At 39.8% G+C, this 23,671-nt stretch overlaps 1 protein-coding gene across 5 annotated transcripts in view; it reads right to left on the reverse strand.

The window, feature by feature from the left end:
• Positions 1–23,671, reverse strand: part of LOC106962348 (ankyrin-1-like) — a 78,300-nt gene that overhangs the window by 13,985 nt on the left and 40,644 nt on the right. For 3 of the 5 annotated variants that reach the window (XM_015056721.1, XM_015056720.1, XM_015056719.1), the window contains exon 2: positions 17,452–17,544. The exons of 1 other annotated variant lie outside the window; for it this stretch is intronic. In XM_015056721.1, the coding sequence (XP_014912207.1) occupies positions 17,452–17,544 (93 nt within the window). Of the gene's footprint in view, positions 1–5,504; positions 5,880–17,451; positions 17,545–23,671 lie in introns of those variants that run through there. One more of the 5 variants, XM_015056723.1, reaches the window with a different exon arrangement.

Below are 23,671 nucleotides of genomic sequence, written 5' to 3' on the forward strand. Positions count from 1 at the left end.
GTAAAAACCAGAGCCTTGTGCTACACTTTGCTTCTTCCAGAAGGTCTGGGATCTCGGCAGTTGAGAAACGATTTCTTCCTGGATGCGTGGAAGAAATCCAGGAAATCCTTCAAATTGAAATTTGACCCAATTGATAGCATTTGCCTTTTACGTATGTAATGCTCCAATTTAACACTAAGAAACTAACCGGAAATTGCCTGCTCTGTAAACAACCATCCTCCACTGACAAGAGAGGAGTGCCGATCCGAATGAGGCGTCTGTTTATGTTAATTCAGTATGTGGAAGCATGACCAACGTAGATTGAATGGCTTCGTTCACTTCCTCCGCTGCCAGACCTAAAACTGCTGGCAGGCTACAATTCTAAAGCAGCTCAGAAAATCAACGTCAATGTGCACAACTTCTCCTTCTGCTTGCTGACTGGTCCAGTAGAAAAAGCTACCAAACACAATCTAAGTCAAGTGAAGAAAGCCCAGAATGTGTTGGAAGTGAGAATGGTTTCTGAGTGAAATTACACAAGGAGATTATGGCCAGGCTAGGAAATATGTAATATTACAACAAATACTGGCCAAAACAGGTCTACATAATGGAGGAAGTGCAGGACGGATATCAGACTGTTTTATTTGTGTGCAGTTATTGATGGGTCAATAACTGACCAATGCAGAGTTGCCACACACACACACACACACACACACACACACACACACACAACAGACTAATGTCCTTTTTCTCAATGTCCAAATCCTCTTGTTAATGTAAAACTTGCAAATTATTTGCAAAGCTTTTGTGTTTTTGTTATATTTGGTTCTTGCTGACCCTGTCAACATCCAAAACATCTTGTTCACCACAGAAACAGCAAACTGCTGAAAAGAAAAGAACTTCACACAGCATGGATGCTCTTGTGAAAAATTGGAGCGTACCTAACACCATGCTGACCTCAATGTGAGCCCCTTTACAGTCTGCAGATGTCCACACAACAGCAGCAACTCATTCTCAAAGCCCTGCAGGAAGAATTTCCCTTCACGGCAAGGATTTCCTACTGCGCACTTCTGCATTTTCATGCGTTTGTCTGATTACCAGCTGACGTCAAGGAGGGAGCGCATGGTGCGGCGAGATAAAGAATCAGGAGAACCACACCCATCCCCGGGCTCACACATAAACAGGTGCAGTTCGCCTGCTCTATATAAAGAGATGACAGGAATGCGTGATGAAACAACTCCTCAGGTACATTTAGCTGAATTGGATTTAAATGAATGATGCCTCCCTTCTTTTCTGTATCTCCCACGGAAAGTGGTTGAGCTTGAGCCTTCTGGACTGAGCAGAACCAAGCAAGCACATTAATCACACTGTTCAGAGTTGAAAGAGCAGACAATAGCCTGCGCAGAAGCGTTTTTTGGTTAACACGGGTAGCATCAAAACACAATGGCTCACAATGTGCAGCTGTCCTCAGGCTAAGACTGGTGCACAGCTTCTCATAATGAAGCTCAAAATTATCAATCGAAATTAATCTCTCGGCGTCATCCATCACAGCAAATCCTCCCAACACTCGTTATTTTTTTTCTTCTGTTACGTCCGTTCCCTTTTCCACCTTCACGTCTCTTACGTTATTGTTTCTCCTGCTCAGCTTCCTCTGCTGGTGCCGCAGCAGACAGAATGACATCACCCCTCACTAGTGCACTGCAGTGTTCAAAAAGATGCATGTGTGTGTATGCATGCACATGGAGCAATCAGTGCTCCAAACGAACAGGACAAAAATATTTTCTTTTTTTTTATGATGCTGATTTCCATTCAAAATCAAGAGAGTTTTGAAGCAGATGTGAATGAGTCAGCCTCAGTGTGTGTGTGTGTGTGTGTGTTAATGTGTGAGGGATAGAAATAAGATGAATGAGAACACTTACACAGCTGAAAGCAGATCTTCACGCTCTTGTAACAACTTGATCTTACATTACAAACTAGAACTTTGTGAACCAAAATGTACATATTTTAAACCATTTACTGAATCACTTCTTTAATGCAACCGGCTCTTTCTCCAGCACTTAATGAGGATTTGATCCTTAATCTGCTTCACATCCCTTGCTGGGCAAATACAAGCCCAACAATATTGTTTCTGATACAACTTAAATGAAAAGTTTGGGACGTTTCACCTGAATGCTGGTTAGATCAGCAAGTGATCAAAACTTGAGTTGAAATATGAGGATTTCTTTAAAAAATGAGCAAACAGGTTCCAACTAAAGACGTCTTTCCTTTGTGGACACACACACAAACACTGACACACAGACACCCACGCACACAAACATATAAATAAACCTGGAAATTTGCTGATGCAGCACCAGGTGCAAATGATGAATAGTTAAAGTGCCAACGCAGCAAAACGAGGAAAATAAGGAGTCTACACATGTTCAGCTATGACAAGTGTTGCTTTTCTTGCAAAACTTTATTAAACTTAAAAAAAATAAATAAATAAAACTCTCCAGGCTTACGCTGCCTGCATAAGCCTGGAGAGTCTTCTATTTAAACCTCCCATTACTCAATATCTAGATCTGTTTTAGACTAATGATAAAGTTTTTTTCATAAAGGGCAACACAAAATGCCGGCTATGGTAATGCCAGCAGAGAGCTTAATAACCATTTCATCGCTTTTCTCTCTGCTGACTTGCTCTTTTTGGCCCTAAAAATAGATGTTCCTCTATTTTTACTGCTTGCAGTCCCTCTGCAGCTTGTTGAGGAGTTGGCAGCAGCCTGTTTGCAGCAACAGAGATGTATTTAGCGTAGAAGTGTCAGTGGGGATGCTCAGACATGGACACAGTGAATGAGGACGGAGCTGCTGAAGTTTCCACCTCGAGCCTCGTCTGTCTGACCGTTCGTCTGTGGAGTGTCCCACTTTCAGTATTTACTTTCTCACACTCCTGGGGACCCCCACTCTGCAGCCCACTGTTTGTCTCTGCCTTGCCTACAGATTGTCTCTTTATGACTGGCCCTGCTGCAGCCTCTGTGCCTCAAGATGAGATTGTCATGGGTATTATTGTTACGGTTATTGTGATCTTTTGTGAATGACAAAGCGGGTGAGAGCCGTAGGCTGAAGATAGCGTTGGGCTAGACTTATAAGAATAGGATAAAGATATGGTAAACAAATGGTGCTCTGCTGCACAGTTACACAACTGTAAGTCATTTGTTATTCTCCTTTGTTCTACATGCTGCATGCAGTGTGAAATACATATATATTTGAAAAAAGATCCATTCAAATGAATATGAACATTAAATACTGTATTTGAACTCTAATATGAGGGAAGTTCCATACATTTATATATTTTTGAACTTACTGAAAACACAGAACAAAAATGTTTGTCAATATTTTATATTTCATAGTATTGACATGTATTCTTGATATGCTTTCAAAAGAGACTTTAATCTCACAAAGCTAAATAAAAAAAAGTGTAATATAAGTGTCACATGCTTCTTTTTCAAGAAAAAATGTTAAAATTATTTCATTCAATGAGCTTGGTATATACAAGAAACATTTTGTGATTTTGGTCATTTAGAATAATTAAAATCTTCGTTCATGTTAATAGTAGTATATTCTTGCTGAAATGTTCCATGTATACAGGTAAGTTAAAGATTTTTTAATATTTAGGTAGAGCTAAGTTTATAGCTTAAAGTTATATTTTCTTTTACGTGTATGGTACTTCTGGGAGGAAATAAAATTGTGTTCTTGAGCGACCAAACCAGAGTCGCGACTTGAATCCGATGCAAAATCTGTGAAGGGAGCTAAAAATTAGATCATGTCGAGTTTATCACCAAAGATAAATCATCCAGAGACAAAATGGAAACATGCAAACGGCGTGTCAACAATTGAAAGAAGGAAGGGTTTGTTTGCTGTAATGCCCAATATTTTTTTTTTTCATTTATTTTGGAGAAGGTTATAAACAATTTAACATTAATTTATTAATGAAAGGTAAAGAAAAATGTTTTTTAATCAGTTGACATTCAATTTGCACTGTTCCAGAAAATAAATGAAACAGACAAGCAATAAAACAAACTTCTTAGTGGAAATTAATTTAAATCTAAATATTGTAGGGTTGAGAACAATTTGGGGCTAAAGTAAACAACACTGAAGTCATCATGTCAAGTTGAATATATTTTTTGATGTTTCATCCATGTTTTTCCATCCCATGAATATTTCCTAGATGTAGCAGCTACTTTATTAGACTATGGATGGAGGTGAAAAGGTTGAATGCAGAGAATGATGCAGAAAATCTGGTACTTCTTTCCCTGAAATTTCCTGGGTCTAACAAACTTGTTTAATCCATCCATTTTGCTGCTATTTCAAACCCACATCTTTAAACCGTGATTTTTTTTTCTTTCTAAAACAGGAATACCATATATTGCAAAAACATTGTCTGTTTTTCATCCAACAATCTGAGTCAAAATTTATTATCAATCGGCATTATTTCTCTGTTTTGTGGTACATCGACACTCCTAAAATCCATGAGCGACAAAGGAACAAATCTTGTTGAGCTCATAAAGTTAGTCTTAAGGAGGCTTAATTGTTCCCTACTGTTTTTTTTTTGTTTACTTTTTTCTATTTGCCAAAAACAGGGTTCAGAGCTGACTATACAGAATGACATTCGTCGTCAGACAAACGTATTTCTAGGAGTTGCATCATGAGCATCACTGTAAAACCTGATGAATCCTCCCCTGTATTATCAAAGAGACAAAATAAACACTGGACCCTTGTAGGTATCCACCCTATTTTGCTTGGGCTCAGTAAGTCAAACAGTCCGTACTCTTTACACTGGAAACTTCTCGTTAACTGACCCAGTGATCATTTTGTTGACCTCCCGTTTGCTTACCACAGCTAATCCTGGCTGACATCATTCAATCTGAACATCAAACAGACGTCCGAATGAAGCCAAAAACAAGATTAAAGACCAAAACACGCCACGATAAACACCCAAATGTAGACGCACTTACACTAATCTTTGATGCACATGTGCCACAGGATCCTCCCAAGCAACCAACCCCACTGAGAAGCTTCTACTAAAATGTTCCTAAACACGCCGCATATTGACAGGCGCCATGTTCAGATGCTAATTTATGACTGGAAACAAGAACAAGCTGAAAAGTCTCCAGAATGGCTATTGTGGACAGAGGGCAAACAAAAATGGCTTTTTGCAAACTGAGCACAGACATGGGCCATGTCTTGAATAGTAACCAAGTGCATAATGAGTCGATAGCAATGCATTATCATTTAAATATTAGAGAGCAAGAAAACAGAGAAACAGATTTGAGCTTGGAAGTCAGAAAAGGTTTATCACCAACACAGAGATGGTTACATGCGCAGTAAATCTGAGAAAAGAAGGTTAAAATGTTCTGAAAACAAGTAAGAAAGACGAGATTAGAGCTGGAGAGAGTTGCACAGCACAAACGAGTGAGAAAGTAAGAGGAGGTTGAGTCAGGCTGGAAGAAGAGCAGCATGAGGCGGCGGATGGCAGAGTGTGCGGTACTCACTCCAAAAGTGACGGTCTTGACTGGCATCCCTGTTGGCCCTCCACTGTCCCTTCCTTAAGTTTTCTGTTTCTCTCAGAAACACAGCTGTCTTTTCTGTGGCCCCCTGCGAGTGCTGCGATACAGGACACGCAGACCCCCGTCCACCATAAACACACACACACGCATTCACGGCCAGACAAATACACATACACACTTGACTAGGCATGGTGGGTGGAGAGACAGGAGAGGGTGGGGGCTCAGTGGATGGGGGCCCAGGGGTTTATCTCTAGAGGAATGTTGCCTGTATCTAAAGACGCACATTTAACACACAGCTTAAAAACAAGCAGGTCTCCCGATGAGGTCCTGAAGACATCCATGCCTCTTCTTTGCTATTTTTTTTTTAATATTTACTTGTTTGCCTAAAAGTTTTTCCCTGCTTTCTTCCTCTCCTACCTTTCTTCCACCTCCACGTCCCTCTTAACTTTCTCCCTCCTCTCTCCTGTCCCTCCTTCCCAGTGTGTCACGCCCATCTCTGTGTCTCCTGTATGTTTTGTGACAGCCAGACAATCCATTTTTTTCACGGACCAGGTCGCACCAGAATGGTGAAGAGTTACTGTGGCGAATGGGTGTGTTTTTTTTTTTTTTTCTTTTTAACCGAGCGGCTCTGCTTCAGTCAGTGAGGTGACTTACAGTGACAAAGCGCCTAGCAGTGGTGGTGGGGGGGAGGGGGGGGGTTCCTGCCACCGCCCAGTTACAATAGGCCAGACACATGGGGTATGGATGGGGTGGGGGGAAGCCTCTCAAAAGGCCCTGCCTCTTTTAATAAACCGTCCGTCATTCCTCGCTTGAAAAGGCCCCTTTTCTCTGGCTCTCCCCTCCGCTCTCCCTCTCCTGGCTAAATGCTGGGAAAAGCACATCGCTGCCAAAACCATGCAGAGAGATAAATGCTAGCAGGAGAGAGAAAGGAGGGGGGAAAAAAACCAAAAAAGAAAGCTATACACTACTCAATGCCACTAGGCCGTGACCTGAGCGAAAACATCACGTGGGGACGACTGTCCTGTCCACAGCACTTAGTCTGGAGAGTGATGAGAGCTCAGCAAAGAAAGAGTGAGGAGCAGGGTACCATGGACACTAATGTGCATGAAGAGATGACAAATTATCCTGTGGTCCTCAGTGAAAGGGGAAGAAAATCATGTCAAAAATGTCCTTTCGCCGACCCTGTTGAGATGAACTCAACTCACAACAAAATATGGAAGGACACCCTAAAGTTAGCGCAGAGCTAACCTCAGAATGTACTTATTTTCTTTCTTGAAAGACTTTGCTGTGGCTGCTGCTCGGGAAGTTGAATGAATCTAATGCTAAAATGAAAGGAGGTTCTGGCTCAGCACCATGACTCCTTCAATTAGCATCAGCAAGAGTCTTATGAGAAGTCCAGAAACCAGAACCTTACTTAGCATCACTGAGTGTGAAGGTGCTCAGCACAACTGTGGCAGAGGTGTGGTGCCTTGCAAGTGAATTCTTTCTCCAAAAACCTTTTCACATTTTGCCAATATTTGTGGTACAAGGCAGCCCTTCTGAGCAAATACTCTGTGGAACCACCTTTTCACCATTGCAATTCATTGCAATTTCAGCTGCATCTGTTTTGGTGCTGTGTCTGTATCAACTTTTCGCATCTATTCCTTCATTTTTGTGAAACAGTTTGAGCTCAGATTGAATAGAGACTGTTCTTCAACATGAGTTTTAAAGTCGCCACTGATTATCAAGTCACAGATTATATGTAGCCACCTCCACAGGTCCAAGTCCTGCCCTCCAGTTAACCAACATGTTTCCGTGTCTTGCAGAAGAAAAGCGTCTCCACAGAATGGTTTTTGACAGAATCACATGGCATTATGACGATGGCGTTTTCAGGTTACGGTGACGTGCGGCGTTAAGATTTTCACATGTAGAAAAAAAAAATGAAAGTTCAATTTTGTGGTTATCTGAGCACCTTCTTACAGTTCTCTTTTTTGTACTTTCTACATGGTGTGTGGCAAATTGAATGATTTAAAATATATTGCTTTAATAAATGGCCATTTATAGCTGTTCTGTTGGCAGCAGATGGTAGAGCAGGTTGGTCCAGATCTGGAGATTCCTGATTCGAAGAATTATCCTCCCCAATGAGGAGGATAATTATGTATCGTCTTTAATTATTTCCCCTGGAAGAGTAGAAATATCCATTCCATGTTAGAGACTAAAAATCTATTAATCAGTATAAAGGAAAGAAAGAACAAATAAATAAAATTACAAAAAAACAAGCAAAGGCAAGAAAGTGAAACCCTTTCCCTCTGAACATATTCCGTAGTTTTCTTTAGAGAATTAGGCGTGGACTAAATCTCCTGTCATAGTGAGGGTTTAAACTGTACCGTACTTTATGTCTATTGTCTATTGAAAGTACAGTGATCAGAGCAATTCAGATCATTATGGAAAGTCGGCCTCACTCTGGTTTGAAGCGGGGTTGATTTAGGTTTGATGCAGACGTGCCCTCTGCACCCTGTCAAGCTGCCCTTGTTAGCAGAATAAAAGCCTGTAGCCATCCACACATGCTGCTTGTGGTGGTTTATTGCCCATGACCCGATGGCTCAGAGAATACAGGGGGGAAAAAAGGAAGAAAAATCAACACCAAAAGCTGTTAATCGCCTTTTTCCAACTTGTTTCTTGCCTGTCCTCACACATCACTGCATTTTTTACTTTTTTTTTTTTCAATAAAAAAACTGTTGCGTTTATGTCAGCAGTTTCTCGTAAATGCCCCTCTGCTGGCACTGTGATGCTCTGCAGTTCTGTCCTGCAGCATCTTTGAGAAGCGTATAGGGCTGGGCCGATTATGCAGCCCCACTGCAAACCTTTCATTTGCGCACATAAACACCCATTCTGTGCCTCGTCCCATCTTTCAGCTCCTCCTCAGAAGAAAACGTAAGCCTGCTTGGCCCCAGAACTGCCAGAGGAGCCATTTAAACAAGCATTAAAAGAAGTGAGAATTAGAAACGCCTTCTCTCTGCAAACAGATTACATTTTATCTGTCAGAGCACACAGGAGTCACACCTACAGATACATGATATCATGCACAGAGAACCTGCAAGTGTCTCAACGTAGCAAAGCCAGATAAACCTGTGGAAGACAAAAGCAGCAAGTTAGAAAAAAAATGAACTGATGAAGGTGAAGAGCAGGAAAGATGAAGGAAATAGAAAACGACAGCAGCAATACGTCAAGCTGGGGCCGGACTCCCATTAATCTTCATAAGTGGAGAAGACAGTAGGTGGATATCCAGAGTGAAGGAGGGTCAAAATCATATATAAGTGGATAGATTTTGTCACAGATTCCATAAATTAAAATAAAGCGTTTATACATCGGCGACATCTGTGCTGATGTCTGGGTCGGGCAGAACTCCTGCAGCTTGGTCATAATTCAAGCAGTCTGGTTAACATATGCATAAAATATGAGGTTGTTGAAGACTTGAAATTGTACTCAGACGAAATTAATGGTCACATAATTACAAAATTCCAGCTGTATTAGGGCTCAGTGGGACATGATGTACTTCGATTGTCCACAAAAAATTAAACTGCATGAATAAAGCATAAGATTCAAAATGGAGCTAATTATTCTTCCATCCTCTCTTAGATTTTTGTTGGAAGGACTTTGGCTGTGAATATTTGGACCCACTTATTCCCAGCGAACCGCTGTTGCTCTCAAACAAGGGAATTTAAAAAAAAAAAAAGGAATAATTTCTCTAAAATTTAGATACATAAAAATGGCCTTAAAATGCCTCTGACATTCAGGTCAAACGGCAAAAATCCTTTTGTTTTATCTGCTATCGTGTCTTTCTAATTCAGTGCGTGAATGTGTTTTAGAAAACAAAGGCACTTCCAGAAATGCATTTCTCCCAGTGCAACACAGGCCTGTAAATGAACTGCAGTGAAGCAAAGAGGAGCCAGGCGGAAAACTGAAGAGAAAAACTGATTAATACACAGCAAAGCAGAAAGTCGTGATGTCCTGTTCCCGGTAACTGTGATGATAGAGACACAGGCCTGGAGAATGACCTGCGACTCGGGTGATGTATGGACAGCATCTTCTGTTCTTTTCACAAATCTGTCCACAGCATGGCGGCAACTTCATCTGCTCAGCTTCGCTGACTAAGACTTTCTACTGCCGCAACTCTTAAATAGCAGATAAATACACACTTTATGTGTCTGCAGTTTTTGCCCAGCCCGACAGATTTTCACATATGAGACTGACATGTTTATAACGATGGGCAATTTACGAAGACGCTCTTATCAATCTGTTCCAGCTCACCCTAAATAAAGTGTTGTAGGTATTTCTTCAATCATTTAATTAAATGAGATTATTTTAATGCTGCCTCACACACACACACTCAAACATCCACGCACACGCAGTCAGTGTTAGCCTCTTTTCATTTCAGACACCACACACATTCACCTATGCTGTTCTGCATGCAGATGCAAACACACACTCGCCTGCATTCAACATACACGCCTATGCAGCTCACAGCAACCTTTCATGTGCAAGCATACAGTTCTGGCAGCCGTATACTCAAACTGAATTTTGCTGCACACTTTGACAGGAGCAAAGATTGGTGCAAACGTTACTCAAAGTGGGGTGGCTGAATTAAAAACTGGACAACAAATTCACTGTCTTGGAAAGAAAAACCCTCCCCATTAAGACTACTCCCCATTAAGTGTCGCATTAATGTTCAACAGTGGATATAAAAGGTGTAAAAATCTAGGTTTGAATTGAAAGGGTTTGTGTTTTAACAGACATTAGACCATGACAACATTTTTCAAGACATTTTATCCCAGTTGATTTTAGAAATGGAGCACCAGGCTGAAGGAAATTTGAAACTGTTAGTAATTTTACCCACCTTTACAAAAAATTTTAAAATGACATTGAAAACAAACTAAGCCCAGAGCATTATGCTTCCACCACCACCTTCCACTTGCAAAGTGGCTTTTGTTTCATGATTTGCTGCATCCTTACCAAAGATCCCTTCTGCTGAGTGACACCTTTAGACAACAAGAACCTTTTCCTCCTTTTAAACGCCACTGCAAACTATGACTTTTGCTAAAAGATGTAAATCTTGTTAGCTAAGCTGAAGCTGAGTTCAAATAATCATATTCATTATAGCGGACTGAAGATGCGAACTCGATAAGACTCACTGTTGTATCATAGGGTCCCTAAAACTTAGATTTAGGATGTGATGACTAAAGAAACCAGGTTTTGTTTTAAATTTTCTACCAACAGAGTTGTTTTTCATCTGAATGGATCAGGGAACATTTTTTAAATGATTTATCATGGTCTCACTTTCTTTGCTTCTGAACACCTTCCAAATTGAACCTACACTATTTTCATTGCCATCCACTTTCCACTGATAATTTAATATATAAAAACTATCCTAAATCTTTATTTACAACATATTTGTCACATTTTTTTTGGAACAAAAACTAGCAATTGCTGCATATAAAGATCTTTTACACCACGACTAACCCAGGTTGGCAATATATTCCCTTTTTGTTTTAGCGAAGAATCCATATACATGCCTCACATGAGGACATGCAGTTTTCTTTCTCTGATTTCGGTTTTGAATCATTTCTAAATGCTGCGCATATTAGTGCCTGAGTTAACAAAGGGATTCACTAAGACCTTTCTTTTGGGCACTCGGTGGGAATCCTCTCAGGGTTCAGAAACTATTTCTGTTCCTGTGGCTGCATGGACCTTTCTAAACCTGCAGCACTGAACAGATCATCCATCAAATGAGGACGCCTCTGTACGCCTTGGTGTTTAACTGGCATTTTCTTTTGGAGTATACTTCCACCTTTACCATGCACTCCTGCGCATTCATCAAAAACACATGCACATGCACGCATGCATGCACATAGATCATCGCTCAGTCGCTCTCTTTTCATCCAGTGAACATTTGCACACAAAGAAAAACCCAAAGATGATATCCAAGGTGCCCCTGGATTTCAGTGGAAAAAGAAAAGCAAAGTAAAAAAGCTGCAATAAATTAAAAAAAAAAATAAAAAAAAAGATAAACCTAATATTAATTAATCTAAACAATAAGTAACGTTGTGTAAACATATGAATGAGAAAAGTGGAATATCTCAACAGAGAAAAGATTCATCATATTTGGAAAAATAAACAAACACAAAGGAGTCAGTAAACTGGTAATAGCTTCTTATTAAGTGAGATGATGAATAAACTGAATGAAAGGTGGAGTTTTTCTTTTAAGTAGTGATGTTTTATTCTGGACTGGCCTCAGTTAATAAAAACATTTAATTTTTTCACAGTTCTTGTAATTGATTTCTAAATTTCAATGTCTGTTAGAATGAAACACTGCAAGAGTCAAATTTATTTAAACACTTTATTTATTCTTTCTCGAATGTGATCTTTTTAAACCAGATCTTTTTAAGGCATCACCTACTAAATATGTTAAAGCTTGAATTTGTAAGCATATTGGCATTTATGAAATAAGCTTGTGGATCAAAATTGCTCCCATGTTGCATCTCTCTGCTGAAAAAAAGCCACAAAAGATAAGTTAGTTTCTAAAGGGTCAGCAGGATGAGGAGAGCCCAGTTTTTATGAACTCTTACTAAAGTTGGTATAAAGCCAACTATGTCACTAGTACAAGAATACTCCATTCTCATATTGGCAGCAAACATTTAATCTGAATTTTGTAAAGCTGGTATCGGCAACCCTTAGAGAGAGAAAAAAAAAAGAGTTACAATATTTCAATATGGCGTGGCCTTTCACATGTAAATTGCCCTCTGCTCCCCTAGCCGAGACAAATTACAGCCAAATGCTGGTGGCTGCATGTGAAAGGGCTTCCTAATGTAGTCTGCATCTACAGTTGGCGGGGGAGCAGCTGCAACAGAAAAACTGAGACGAAGGAGAATTTATATGACAGAGCCGAGTGTGACAGTTTGCTTTTTTTCCTCCCCAGACCGGGTCCACTGTGCAGACGCACTGTGACGAATGGGGCTCAGCTCCCAGAGCGTCTGTCTCCGAGGACTCACTGAGGGGTAATTAGAGCTGAGGGGTGATGAGGGATATTCTCCAGGCCCCTAAAACTATTGATGGTGGGGAAAGGGGCAAGACCTTTACACACACCTCTGACATCTCATTGATGTGAGACACAGGAGTGGGTGGAGCAGGGTTTGATGAAGCGTTATGTTTTCATATGAAATACATCAGCCCTCAGGGAAAGCCCTGGTTTGTTTTACTAGTTTGAAGCCACCAGTGAGTATAAAACCACTTGATGGTTTTTGATTTCAGTTTTAAAGATGGTTTCATTAACACTTGGTGTTTTGTTACTTCAGACTGCCTGATTTTATCTTGTTGGGATTTTAGATTTAAGTTTGGGATCACAAGGAATTGATATTTACCCCCAGTTCAGTTTGAAACTGAATCATTTGTAGCAAATCTTCAAGGTCCTTTGGGCTTGTTTTCATATTTCTTCAGCTCTCCCTGGAAAATCGGTGGAGCTCTTCAATCAAAGAACACTCTACATCAATCAGTTCTCCACAAAAAGTGGTTATAATTTTGCAGCCGCAGCTAAAAAGTAAAGAATGGGCCAATTTCAGATTTCTTTTTAGATAAACTACTTTATTTCCTACAGCTGTGATACATTTTAAACATCTCTCTCTAAAGCTAGTACATGTAAAAAATAAAAATAAAAAGTTTGAAAATTAAAGTCTAAGCCTTTTATACTATAAGTGGGATTTGAGGAATAAAAGAGGAAATATTTGTGTTTGGTGCAAAAACATTGCTTCCGTTTCTACAGCTAAGTGTCGCTGCAGACAGACAGCTGACCAGTGAAAGCTGCCATCTCTTATTACTGCACAGGACAAACATATTCTGTAACAAGCAGTTCAACTGATTCTAAAAGTATTTTAATGATTAAAGTACCTCCGTTATTAAAGTAATCGTGCATGCAACATTATATTCAAATATGCATGTTAGAGGTGTTTGTGATTTTTAAGAACTTTGAATTTAAATAGGCTGTTCTTCAGCTGAGGAACTTAAACTGTGTCTTGTTATGGTGATATTAAACACTATATTTCACAATGATGAGCATCCGTAAAAGGAAATTGTTGCTTTTTAATTCTGAAATGAAATTATGCCAGTGCTAATTTTGTCAAACCTTTATTAAACAGAACCCAAACTTTTCCCATCAACAGCTGGAGGTCTTGACCCTCAAAGCTAAAAGCCACTGCAGTGTTGAGCATGTGCGGCCTGCTGCCCAGGTGTCACCATCCAAGAGGAAGAGAGCGTAAAAACTTTCAAACATTCTCAATGACCAATGTTTATCAAAAAAGAAAAATCCTAACCTTTTATTTACAAGTCAACATTTTAGTCCAGTTGATTTTGTGCACAAAACCACAATTTTGTTTTGTCAAGACATGCATTTTATCCCGATCAAATTCTTTGATTTATTGTTTGAAAAAATTTAAAGACATTTTGCAGACTTTTTGAGCAACCTACAATCAAAAAAGGAAAGATGCATAAAACATTGTAAATACGCATGTAGGTGACCTTTTATGGATTTTTGAGTTCTTGAATAATTAATTATTGATTATAATAATTAATTATAATCAATGCAGGCAAACTAGCGAAATGAATTTATAAGTGCTGGACTTTGAACAGGAGTAAATTAATTTATAATCAGTATGAACAGAACTTTGTACTTCTTATAAGTGAAATCCTGCATAACACTCAATGGCAAGAAAATGAGTATCTGTGTATATTGTTTATGTCTGGATAATTGTTGCTTAAACCCCTTTAAAGGGATTGTGATTATTTTTCAAAGCCAGTTCTATGAAAAGTGATTAAATTCCCAGAGTGGTGGACGGCTACCTGCAAGTCAGACAAACTCTTCCTTCTCCCCTCCCCATCCCTCGGTTTAACTGACTTAAGTAATTTAAAACCAGCTTAAAAATGTATAAATCAGTGGTATGCACCTCTATTTAAGTTGTTATTAACCATTCACCTTTATAAATACTGGCAAAATTGTCTCAGCTGAATTTAACTTCCATGTTATCAAGCCAAGTACTGATAACATTCCTCCAGGCTTCTAGCTGCATTAATTTGTTTCAGCAGCTGCAAGTCCTTATTCTACTTGAACTCCATCTAAACCCAATGAAACATTTGGATTTTGCAAATGTCTCCAAAGGGATGAAAGATGAGAGCGTTGCTGTGGTTGTTTTGTGTTGGACTCATAATCAGCTGATCAGGTCGGCTGATGCAGCGTTCACCATTTTGACTCGTTCATAGTAACACTAAGGTTAGCTTTTGTCCCCTCATACTACTGTCCAATCATGTAATTATTGCTGCCATTAACTATTTTAGTGTCCCCACCAATTTTGCTCTTTTTATAAAACCACATATAGCCTGGTATTTTGGTGTTAAGCTGTCACCTTCCTGAAGTAGCAGCAAGCTGTTGCTGCTACAATAACTTCTATGCTTCGCCGTTTCTCTCCTAGATGAAGCCACTAAAGGAACAACAACTGCTATTAACTCTTTGTTAATTAATGTAAAAAGTAATCCTGGAGTAGCATGTCTACTTTTTCTGTATCTGCTATGTGTTTCCAAACACATAGCAGAAGGCTCCTCTCACCAAGCTGGGTTCTGCTGGGAGTTTGTTCCTGTTAAATGAGAATTGTTCCTTCCCACTTTCACCATGAACTTGCTCAGCATGTGGCAAAGTCAGTGACCAACCCAAGCCAGTTGGGCTTCATCAGACATGTAACTTTTTTGACATTACAGACTAAAGTTTGATATGATGAAATTTGTTGTGAAGTGGTGCAGCATAAATAAAATAATTTGAATTGTGAAAGTATAGACGGTTAAAATAAACAAATGGAGTCTTGTATCCCACAGGTATAACATTTTCATTGCTAGTTGTTTTAAGTTGCTAAATTCAGCCTAATTTGTGACATCTCTAAATTTATGAGAACTACTGAATTCAAAAACTGAAAACTATATTTGACAATAGTTCTGGACCTCAAAACTAACCTAAAAATCAAAGGGAAAAAAAACAAATAAAATAAAATAAAATAATTATAAGCTACATATTATTCAGATTTCTGCCTATTGAGAAAAAACAGACTTTATTTACTGCAAATATATATAAGCAACCTGCAGACTGAAGGATCTCCAGGCTTCACTGTTTGCTGGGGCTGAAAAAGTCAAGCAAGTGCAGCTGGGCTCTTTGGGACTGTGTCACCTTTTCTCTGCGTCTCTGTATTCTGGGCACAAACACGATGTTTGCAAGTCTCCTCTGCCTCCCAGCATTCATTTAGCCCTTTCCAAAATGTCACAGAAGCAAACTGTCATGTAAATTATGTTATAGCCCTATAATTAAAGGATGATATGCATATTTGTAGTCCTGGCAGGTGAAAGAAAAATGAAGAAGTAGAAATATCATTTTTCAAGCACTCATACAGAAGATAAAACTGAATTCAAAACAAAATCAATTGTTCAGTGCATTGGCATTCAAAGGCATCCAGGGGAAAGACTCCATATTGTTGTAAAGTACGTTCGGGGCTTTTGGAAGATGACTTACACTCTCGCTTTCCTTCCATTTGTATCCTTCATTCTGTGTTAAATCTGTTCCCCTCATCATCGTCACCCATCTTTTTAAGCAGTCTCTGCTCTTCCAAAAGCTGTGCTTAAGACAAGCCCAATGATGCTCCAGAGTGATTGGGAGCAATATGGAGATCAGGAGATAAGGCTTAGGAATTTGGCTTGAGCGCAAAGGGAGGAGCTGGGATCTGAAGGGAAATCATGGGGCCAAGAGTCGTCTGGGACAAGTTTCTCTGGGGGCTTTATTGGACTTAGATGATCTCTCCTCCAACAACTGATGCTGATGCAAGATCATCTGTTGTACATGTGCAATAAAAACCCTTTGGTCAACCTATCCCAGACTGTTTCAACAGATAAAAACCGACAAAACACAGGCACAGCATGTGACAGGTTCATGGGAAGTACGCACGGCCACAATACACAACACCAACACATCAAAGGCACGAGCAAAGGCAGGCATCAACATTACTTCACGGGGAGGTCACAGTTAAACAGACACAGACTGCAGCGAAGACAGAAATACAGACGGGCATGCAAATCAAACTTTGTGCTAATAAACAGAGATAAAGCATGCAGGAAGGAAACAAAGCATGCACACAAACTCACTGATAAAATAATCATCTCACAAACACAACCTTTCACTCTCTCTCTCTCTCTCTGTTTCCCACAAACATTCTAAGCTGTGACTTAACCCTAAACACAAACACAGAATGACACAAGCATATTTTGTAAATTAGAAGAACCCACGGGAAATATACTTCAACTGTTGTCTTACACTAACTAATAATAACTACATGTAGCAAGAAACAGACATAGACAACACTTGCATCTACTACTATGCCTACGTTAGAGTATATTTTACCCGTGGACTCTTTCCTTGCAATATGCTCGTCCATTTTGAGAAAAATCAAAGACATCAAAATAGATATGTACAATATACAAATAGACACTAATGTGTAATTATGTGAAACAGAAGGAAAGAAAACATACAAACCAAAAAATAAATAAATTAATTAAACTTAAAACTCAGCGAGTTAGTATGAAACTTCAAGCAAGGACAGGAACAAAGAAAAAGGTCCAGCCTGATCCCACGACAGCTGACTGAATCAGCTCACAGTACAACAGCAACACTAGAAATTTAAAGGAACCAGAACTACAATACCAGAAGCAAAAACACAACAAAAATGAGATAATAAAGATAAAAAAACAACAACAACAGCAAAAGTGACACAAACTACAAGTGACAGGGTGATTACTGATAGTTAATATATGAATATATATAAAGATACATATAAAGAGACAGGAAAATCCAGAGATACGTGTTGCTGGTATTTACTTCATCATCATAGTGCCATACTCCTTGGCCATCCGGCATCTCAGAGCTCACACTACTGTCCTGATCGATTAGCCAGCGATGCACGGCGTGGGCCTAAAAGGACACACGACATAGAGACAGAGCCCAGTTAATCGCAACAGGGAGCAGCAGCGATGAGGAGAAAGAAAGGAAAGAAAGAGGAGAAAGCAGCAGCAGGAGCAGAGTGGACAGAGAGCAATGTTAGACGATGGAGCAGATTCAGAGGAACAGGTGAAAATTAAAACAGAAACAGCAAAACTCAAGAGGAAGAACGAGCTAAAGAGCAGGAAAAGAAACCTTCCCAACCCTGTCCCACCCCACCATGACTGCCATTCGTCTAAAATAAGAACCCCCTGGTGGAAACATGGTAGCTTAAGATGGGCGGAATGGACACAATGGAGGACAACACGAGGACATTATGATCATGGTAATGGACAAGAAAGTGTTTGTTTTGTTTGTTTTTCTTCAGCTGTGTCACATCGGGGTGAACTGGGATTTCCTTTTGCAAACCTTGCAACATTTAGACATCAATATAGTTTACTTACCTCGAATTCTCACAAAGAAACAAACAACTAGTTTATGTGCAGCAAAAACTGCAACACACAGAAAACAACATTTGACACGTCATGGAAAAGGAACATACAGACACCAAATGACGAAGTCATAAATATCGTCAGAAATGTTTCAAAACAAGTGTTTTTTTTTTCAGACTATAGTCATTAAAGTGAATTCACAGCCAATGCTGTAGAAAAGCTGGAAAACTAAAATCATTTAATATCAATAAACATTCAATAAAAAATGTCAGAGTGAAGTCTGAGGAAGCACAGCAATGTAAAAAGCAATTTAAAATTAAGCTTTCTGTAAGACTGAGTGTATCAGTACTGTGATACTTCACACATAATAATTCAGTAGCTTTAATGATCTGTTATACTTCCTATGATGTATGAAGAAATGCCTGAAGTACGGTCACCAGCTTGGTTGCACATTGCTGTGGGGTGGCATGGCATTTGTTCAAAGTCAGCTAAAGTCTTTGTGTTGGACATTTTTACCAACAAAACACTCAAGCTGATCCCACAAGAGTTCAATGGCGTTGAGATCCAGACAACAGGGGAGTCAATCCAGCCGCTCTCAGATTCTGGAAGTTGTATTTTGATAAACCATAAACACCTTGGATGAAGAGTCAAGATATGACACTGCAACTGTTTCAAGAATCTCATCTGGATATTTCTATGCATTGAGATTTCCTCTGATGATGAAGAGGCTTTTTTTTTTCCAGTGTGGGGAGATGCTGCCCCACATCATCACACAGTCTCCACCTGGAGTTTTTTGGGATTTGGCAGAAAGAACTTAGCAAGTTTTTCATGGATACAACCCACATATTTGACTCAGCTGCTTAACTCAAAGTACGAATATTTTTACTTAGTATATGCTGCTTTTGTTTGTATGGAGTAGATTTTATGAGAAGACTCTGCACGGGTTTAAAAATGTGCCAGTATTCAAGTGTGAAAGCAAAACAATGCTCTCTCACACACCCACCCAACAAGGATCACCCAAAATTTATCAGTATTTGACACCTGCATCTCCCACTTCTTCCTCCAGAGAGACAAATAGCAAAGTCTGCTCCAACTCCCTTCTCTGTGATTCGGATCAAGCTGCAGCCAGCTCCAGTCCCGGTCACCCTGAAACACACATGCAGCCACGCGCTCACACACTCACACACACACCACCAGCTCCATCTGTTACTCTCAACTGTTGTTGTGTCAGCACCAAAAACAACCGAACACAGCTCCTTTTGTGACGCCCGCTGCCCCCTTTGCGACAGAAATACTTGTCAAGATTTGAGGAAGGGGGTGAAATCGCAGAATCTAGGGATTAATTATCCTGTCACGGCTGCTGTGACACATTTTCCATTTACTATGCGCAAGCAGTTTTACAGTATACACTGTGTTTCTATGATGCAAGCTGTCAAAGCATTGACCATTTAGCTCTTTAGCTGTTGACCAAGTGCGAACCATGACCAGGGAAGGTGACGTTACATAGCTTCACATTCGATGACCATAAACAAGGTAAGTCCATTTGTATGAGATGTCCATTCACAAGGCAACTCAACATGCCATAGAGAAAAATAAAGGAACAGAAGTAATGAAAATTACATTATAGTATGAAAGTAGAGGAGTAACAGCAACACTGAAGTAAAAAGAGAAACAGTTAAGACAGTTCTTGCTAAAACTGAGCTGATAATTTTGAGCTTTAAAGGAAAGCTGCAGCAAACAATGTTTTCAGTCCTAATTTAAGGGCATCAGTTCAGTTGCTATTATGGACGGGATTAGTTGGTGACTGTAAAGATCTTGTGGCCAAGTGATTCAACAGAAATATAAAGCTTTATGGCATCAGAATATGTATTGTAGGAAACGTTGCAGCACTCCACAATGTGAGGAAGAGGGAGTATGTTGAAGAAAAGAGCCCTGAATGTGGACTCAAAGTTTGTTCTCTCCCAAATAACACAATGTAGTGCTGGTCCTGAACCAGCACCAGCACAGTCTATCCATGAGTATCTTATGATCAGCTGTCTCAGTTGCAGCGCTGAGACAGAACCCCTCTAAATAATGTTTATGTATTGCAACACTTTGAAAACACAATAACCAATTTACTGAGCCGAAGTACTTTGATTAAGTGCCGACCCATTCAGGCTGTGCGCTGCCTCTCACCCAACAACTGAAGACAGAGATGGAAGAAGCAAGATTTCACTGACGGCGCACAGCCTCCTGTATCACAATGCAGGCGTGTGAATACAGATGCTGGTAAAGCAATAAAGACTGCAAAAAAAAAGATACTAAAATAAATGGAGTCAACTCAAGGGTACAGTGAATCAGACAGTGACAGCAGAGGCCTGTGTGTCTATAATAAAGCAGCATAGTGGGGTGACTAAATTGCATCATACTGGATGCTTTTTATCTTTCTAGATTTTCCTATCAAATATTGATTTAACATTGGCTTCGTTTTCTAGGATACCTGCAGTAGCGCACAGCAGTATTGCTGGAAACAGAGTTGTGTGTTGTTTGTGCCAATACGTCCGCGTTTGTGGGTCGCTGTGCGGATGTGAAGAACAGGGGCGTCACCCGCAGAGTTTGTGGTAAGCTACAGAGCGTGTCAGCTTATAGGAATAATTGGATTAAGTAGCAGACTGTTTGTGATGACAGGGAGAGTGGGGTAAGGGAAGTATCCCAAGTATGGGATGAAGACGAAGAGGAGGAAGGGGGAGGCAGACTGAAGCACCGGGGGGAGAGGGGTGCTGATAAGTCTAACAAGCCATTTGCCCTGGAGCATCAGAGGGCCTCGGGACGGTGAACAGACACACAGGGACTCCGACCGTTACGCTTCGTATGAAAAGGATTAGGGAATAAGACAATTCTCTCGACAACTAACATTAAACCAATCAGCTGCTTTGTGGCATTTAGTTTTTAAGAGTGCTGCAGGACAAATGAAAGATCATTCTGCTTGATCATCTGTGTGGTGGAACCACTTCTGTGTTAAAAATTCCAGCAGCTTGTCATTCACAGCAAAGTTGCTGACAGCATTGGGGATAAAAGTGAAGAAAGGAGTGAAAGGTCACATGGGCGTGAAAAACACCTTTTAAAGAATAATCACAGAGCAATGCAAGTCAAAAGTGACGGGGATGAAACGGGACATTTTGTCACATGTTAGCTACCGTTTTATTTCTGGGAGAGTTTGGGGATTTTGACATCAAGCATATAGTTTTAAATGACAAAAAATGTAAAAATGCAAGAATAAACTTTAAAACAAGCTTAAAAGAAAACTCTTTCTATAATTCACATTGGTAAAGATCAATAAGGATGTCAAGAAATATCAGTTAAAGTTTGCCTTTATTTAATATCTACAATATTCACAGTAGAGATGCTCCTTTAGAGAGATCACAGCCAGTTAACAAGCTTTAGTCACCCATCCTTTCTTTGAGCTTTAAAACTTTTGTGCTTCATATGTCTGCACCTCTCTAATATTGAAATTAGCTAATACAGGTCAGACATTCAAATAACTTACTTAAATGATTGCAAAACACTCCTTATATGGAAACTATAAAACTGTTTTTGCAAACAAATGACTAACAAAGAACATGGAAACGCCTTAAACATCTCAAGGAGTCCAGTGTGTCTTATTCTCGCAGACCATCTGCTTTTCCCCTGATAATTTTCCTTCCTGTCCATTACTTTCAAGTGCAGAATCAACATTGAGTAATCAAGTTCTTAATGTCACATGTCAAACTGGCCCTGGTTCCCTGTGAAAGGCTGACACAGTATCTAAGCTAAATGGACCCCACTAAATAATTCAAGTCGTGAGGAGAAGAAAAAACTTCGACCAAGAAAGCCTCTTCAGAGATATGGCAGGTGACAGAGAGCCTGAAGTATCTGGATTTATTTGGTTCTCATCTAAACAAGGCTCAAAATAGATGTGTGTCAAATAGAGCATGGATAAGCGTCAAAAACTGCATGTGTATGTGAAAATGGGGGAAATTCAGGCAGTGGCATAACTATAAAATATGAATGCTGTGTTTGGAAGTACTTAATTTCGCACAAATTCTTGTTTTAAGAACACAAATAAAGTCTGTACTACAATTCCATACTTAATTTGTAGAAAATTGTGTACAATGTAAAAATGTCTCCTTCATATTTTATAGCTCCAGAGCACAAATTACACCTCAGAGAAATATGAGAGGCTTTCCCTTTTGCTAAAGTGTGAAGGAGTGTGAGCACACAGGCAGAAAGTGTGCTGATGGGGAAACCGTAAAAGAGCAAGCTCCTTTAGTCAGCTTGAATAATTTCATGTGGCTGTCAGCTTCTGAACACAACAAGAACGGATGTGGAGAGGGCACAGGTGGAACCAGCAGGTGGCATAAAAGGAAAGGACGGCGCAGTCACCTCTACCCATTTATTCTCATGGCTCTTTATCTGGGTCCTCACATTTAAATAAATCCCAGATTTAATGGTTAAAGTAACTATTTGTGCAAGTGTCCAAATGGCTATTGCTGAGGCTGGAACTGGATTTAAACCAGCGTCACCTGCAGCAGAGCAGAAAGTTAATATCTAGCTTCTATTAAACCTCGTTACTTACTGATATTTTGTTCACTCCTTCCTAATTCCGCCTGTTTTTTCCTCTTCTGCCTGCGAGCCTGAGTCAGAGGTCGGATTAACATCACAGCACGCAGGCAGAGACGCTGCTTTGAACTTCTCTGCAGTGAAGTGAAACTGCACCCACTTCTGATCTTTAGCTGCGGCTTTTTCTGTCCACCTCAGAGAGTACTTATCAGTGGATCACTGAGAGGGTGGGTGTGGGTCTGGGAGGATCTGGTTTAATTAAAAGAACTTCTGGATCCCTGGCTGAAGCCTGAAAAATTACAATCTCTTTCAAAACTACTCACATTGCTTGAATGTTTCCATATTCTGTCACTCTGCCACTTAAGAGTCTTCAAATCTTACCACTTTCACCCTGATAACCCCGAATATCCTGTACATCCCATTACCTTTAGAAGTCACCTAATTAGTCCACTTGTGTGTAATTTAACCTCAGAGGTTTAGTGGATGGTGTTTTCCACAAATTTGGTTCCAGTCCTAAACAGGTTCTTACTCAGCACCAGTTATTTTTGTTTCAATCGTCAAGGTTGCTGCACAAAGTATTGCTAGAGAAAATCATGAAGCAAACTGAATCATAAAGATCAAGGAACACAGCAGACGGCTCTGGGATCTTCAGATCTTCAAGTTCAATCAAAAGACACAATTAGCACATTTATATTTTATTAGGCTGTCAAAAATGTATCTTATAAAAAAATCTAAGAGAAATAAGGAGGAAACACCTTTTAAAAATTATTTCTACTCTTTATCAGTGACATTCAAAGGTCTCAGTGGCAATCCCTCTAATTTCCCTCCTCTTTTCACAGAAAACCGTTACTCTGCCATCTCAGACTATTTTTATCCAACACTGCATTACCATAATAAAACACATGCATGGCAAAAAGATAAACTCAAAGAGACAGCACAGCCAAAAATCTGGATTTGAGAGGCTTATTTTCATCTTTCTTTCTTGTCCTTTATTCTTTTATGTTGCTCTTTTCTTTTCGCTCACAGAAATGGAAAGAGACATGCCTTTTCTTCCAGCCTGTGCTTCATTATGGTGCTTTTCAGGTCTGCTC

The sequence above is a fragment of the Poecilia latipinna genome, unplaced genomic scaffold, assembly GCF_001443285.1.
Source record: "Poecilia latipinna isolate Pla-1442-1.1 unplaced genomic scaffold, P_latipinna-1.0 Scaffold1401, whole genome shotgun sequence".
NCBI lineage: Eukaryota > Metazoa > Chordata > Actinopteri > Cyprinodontiformes > Poeciliidae > Poecilia > Poecilia latipinna.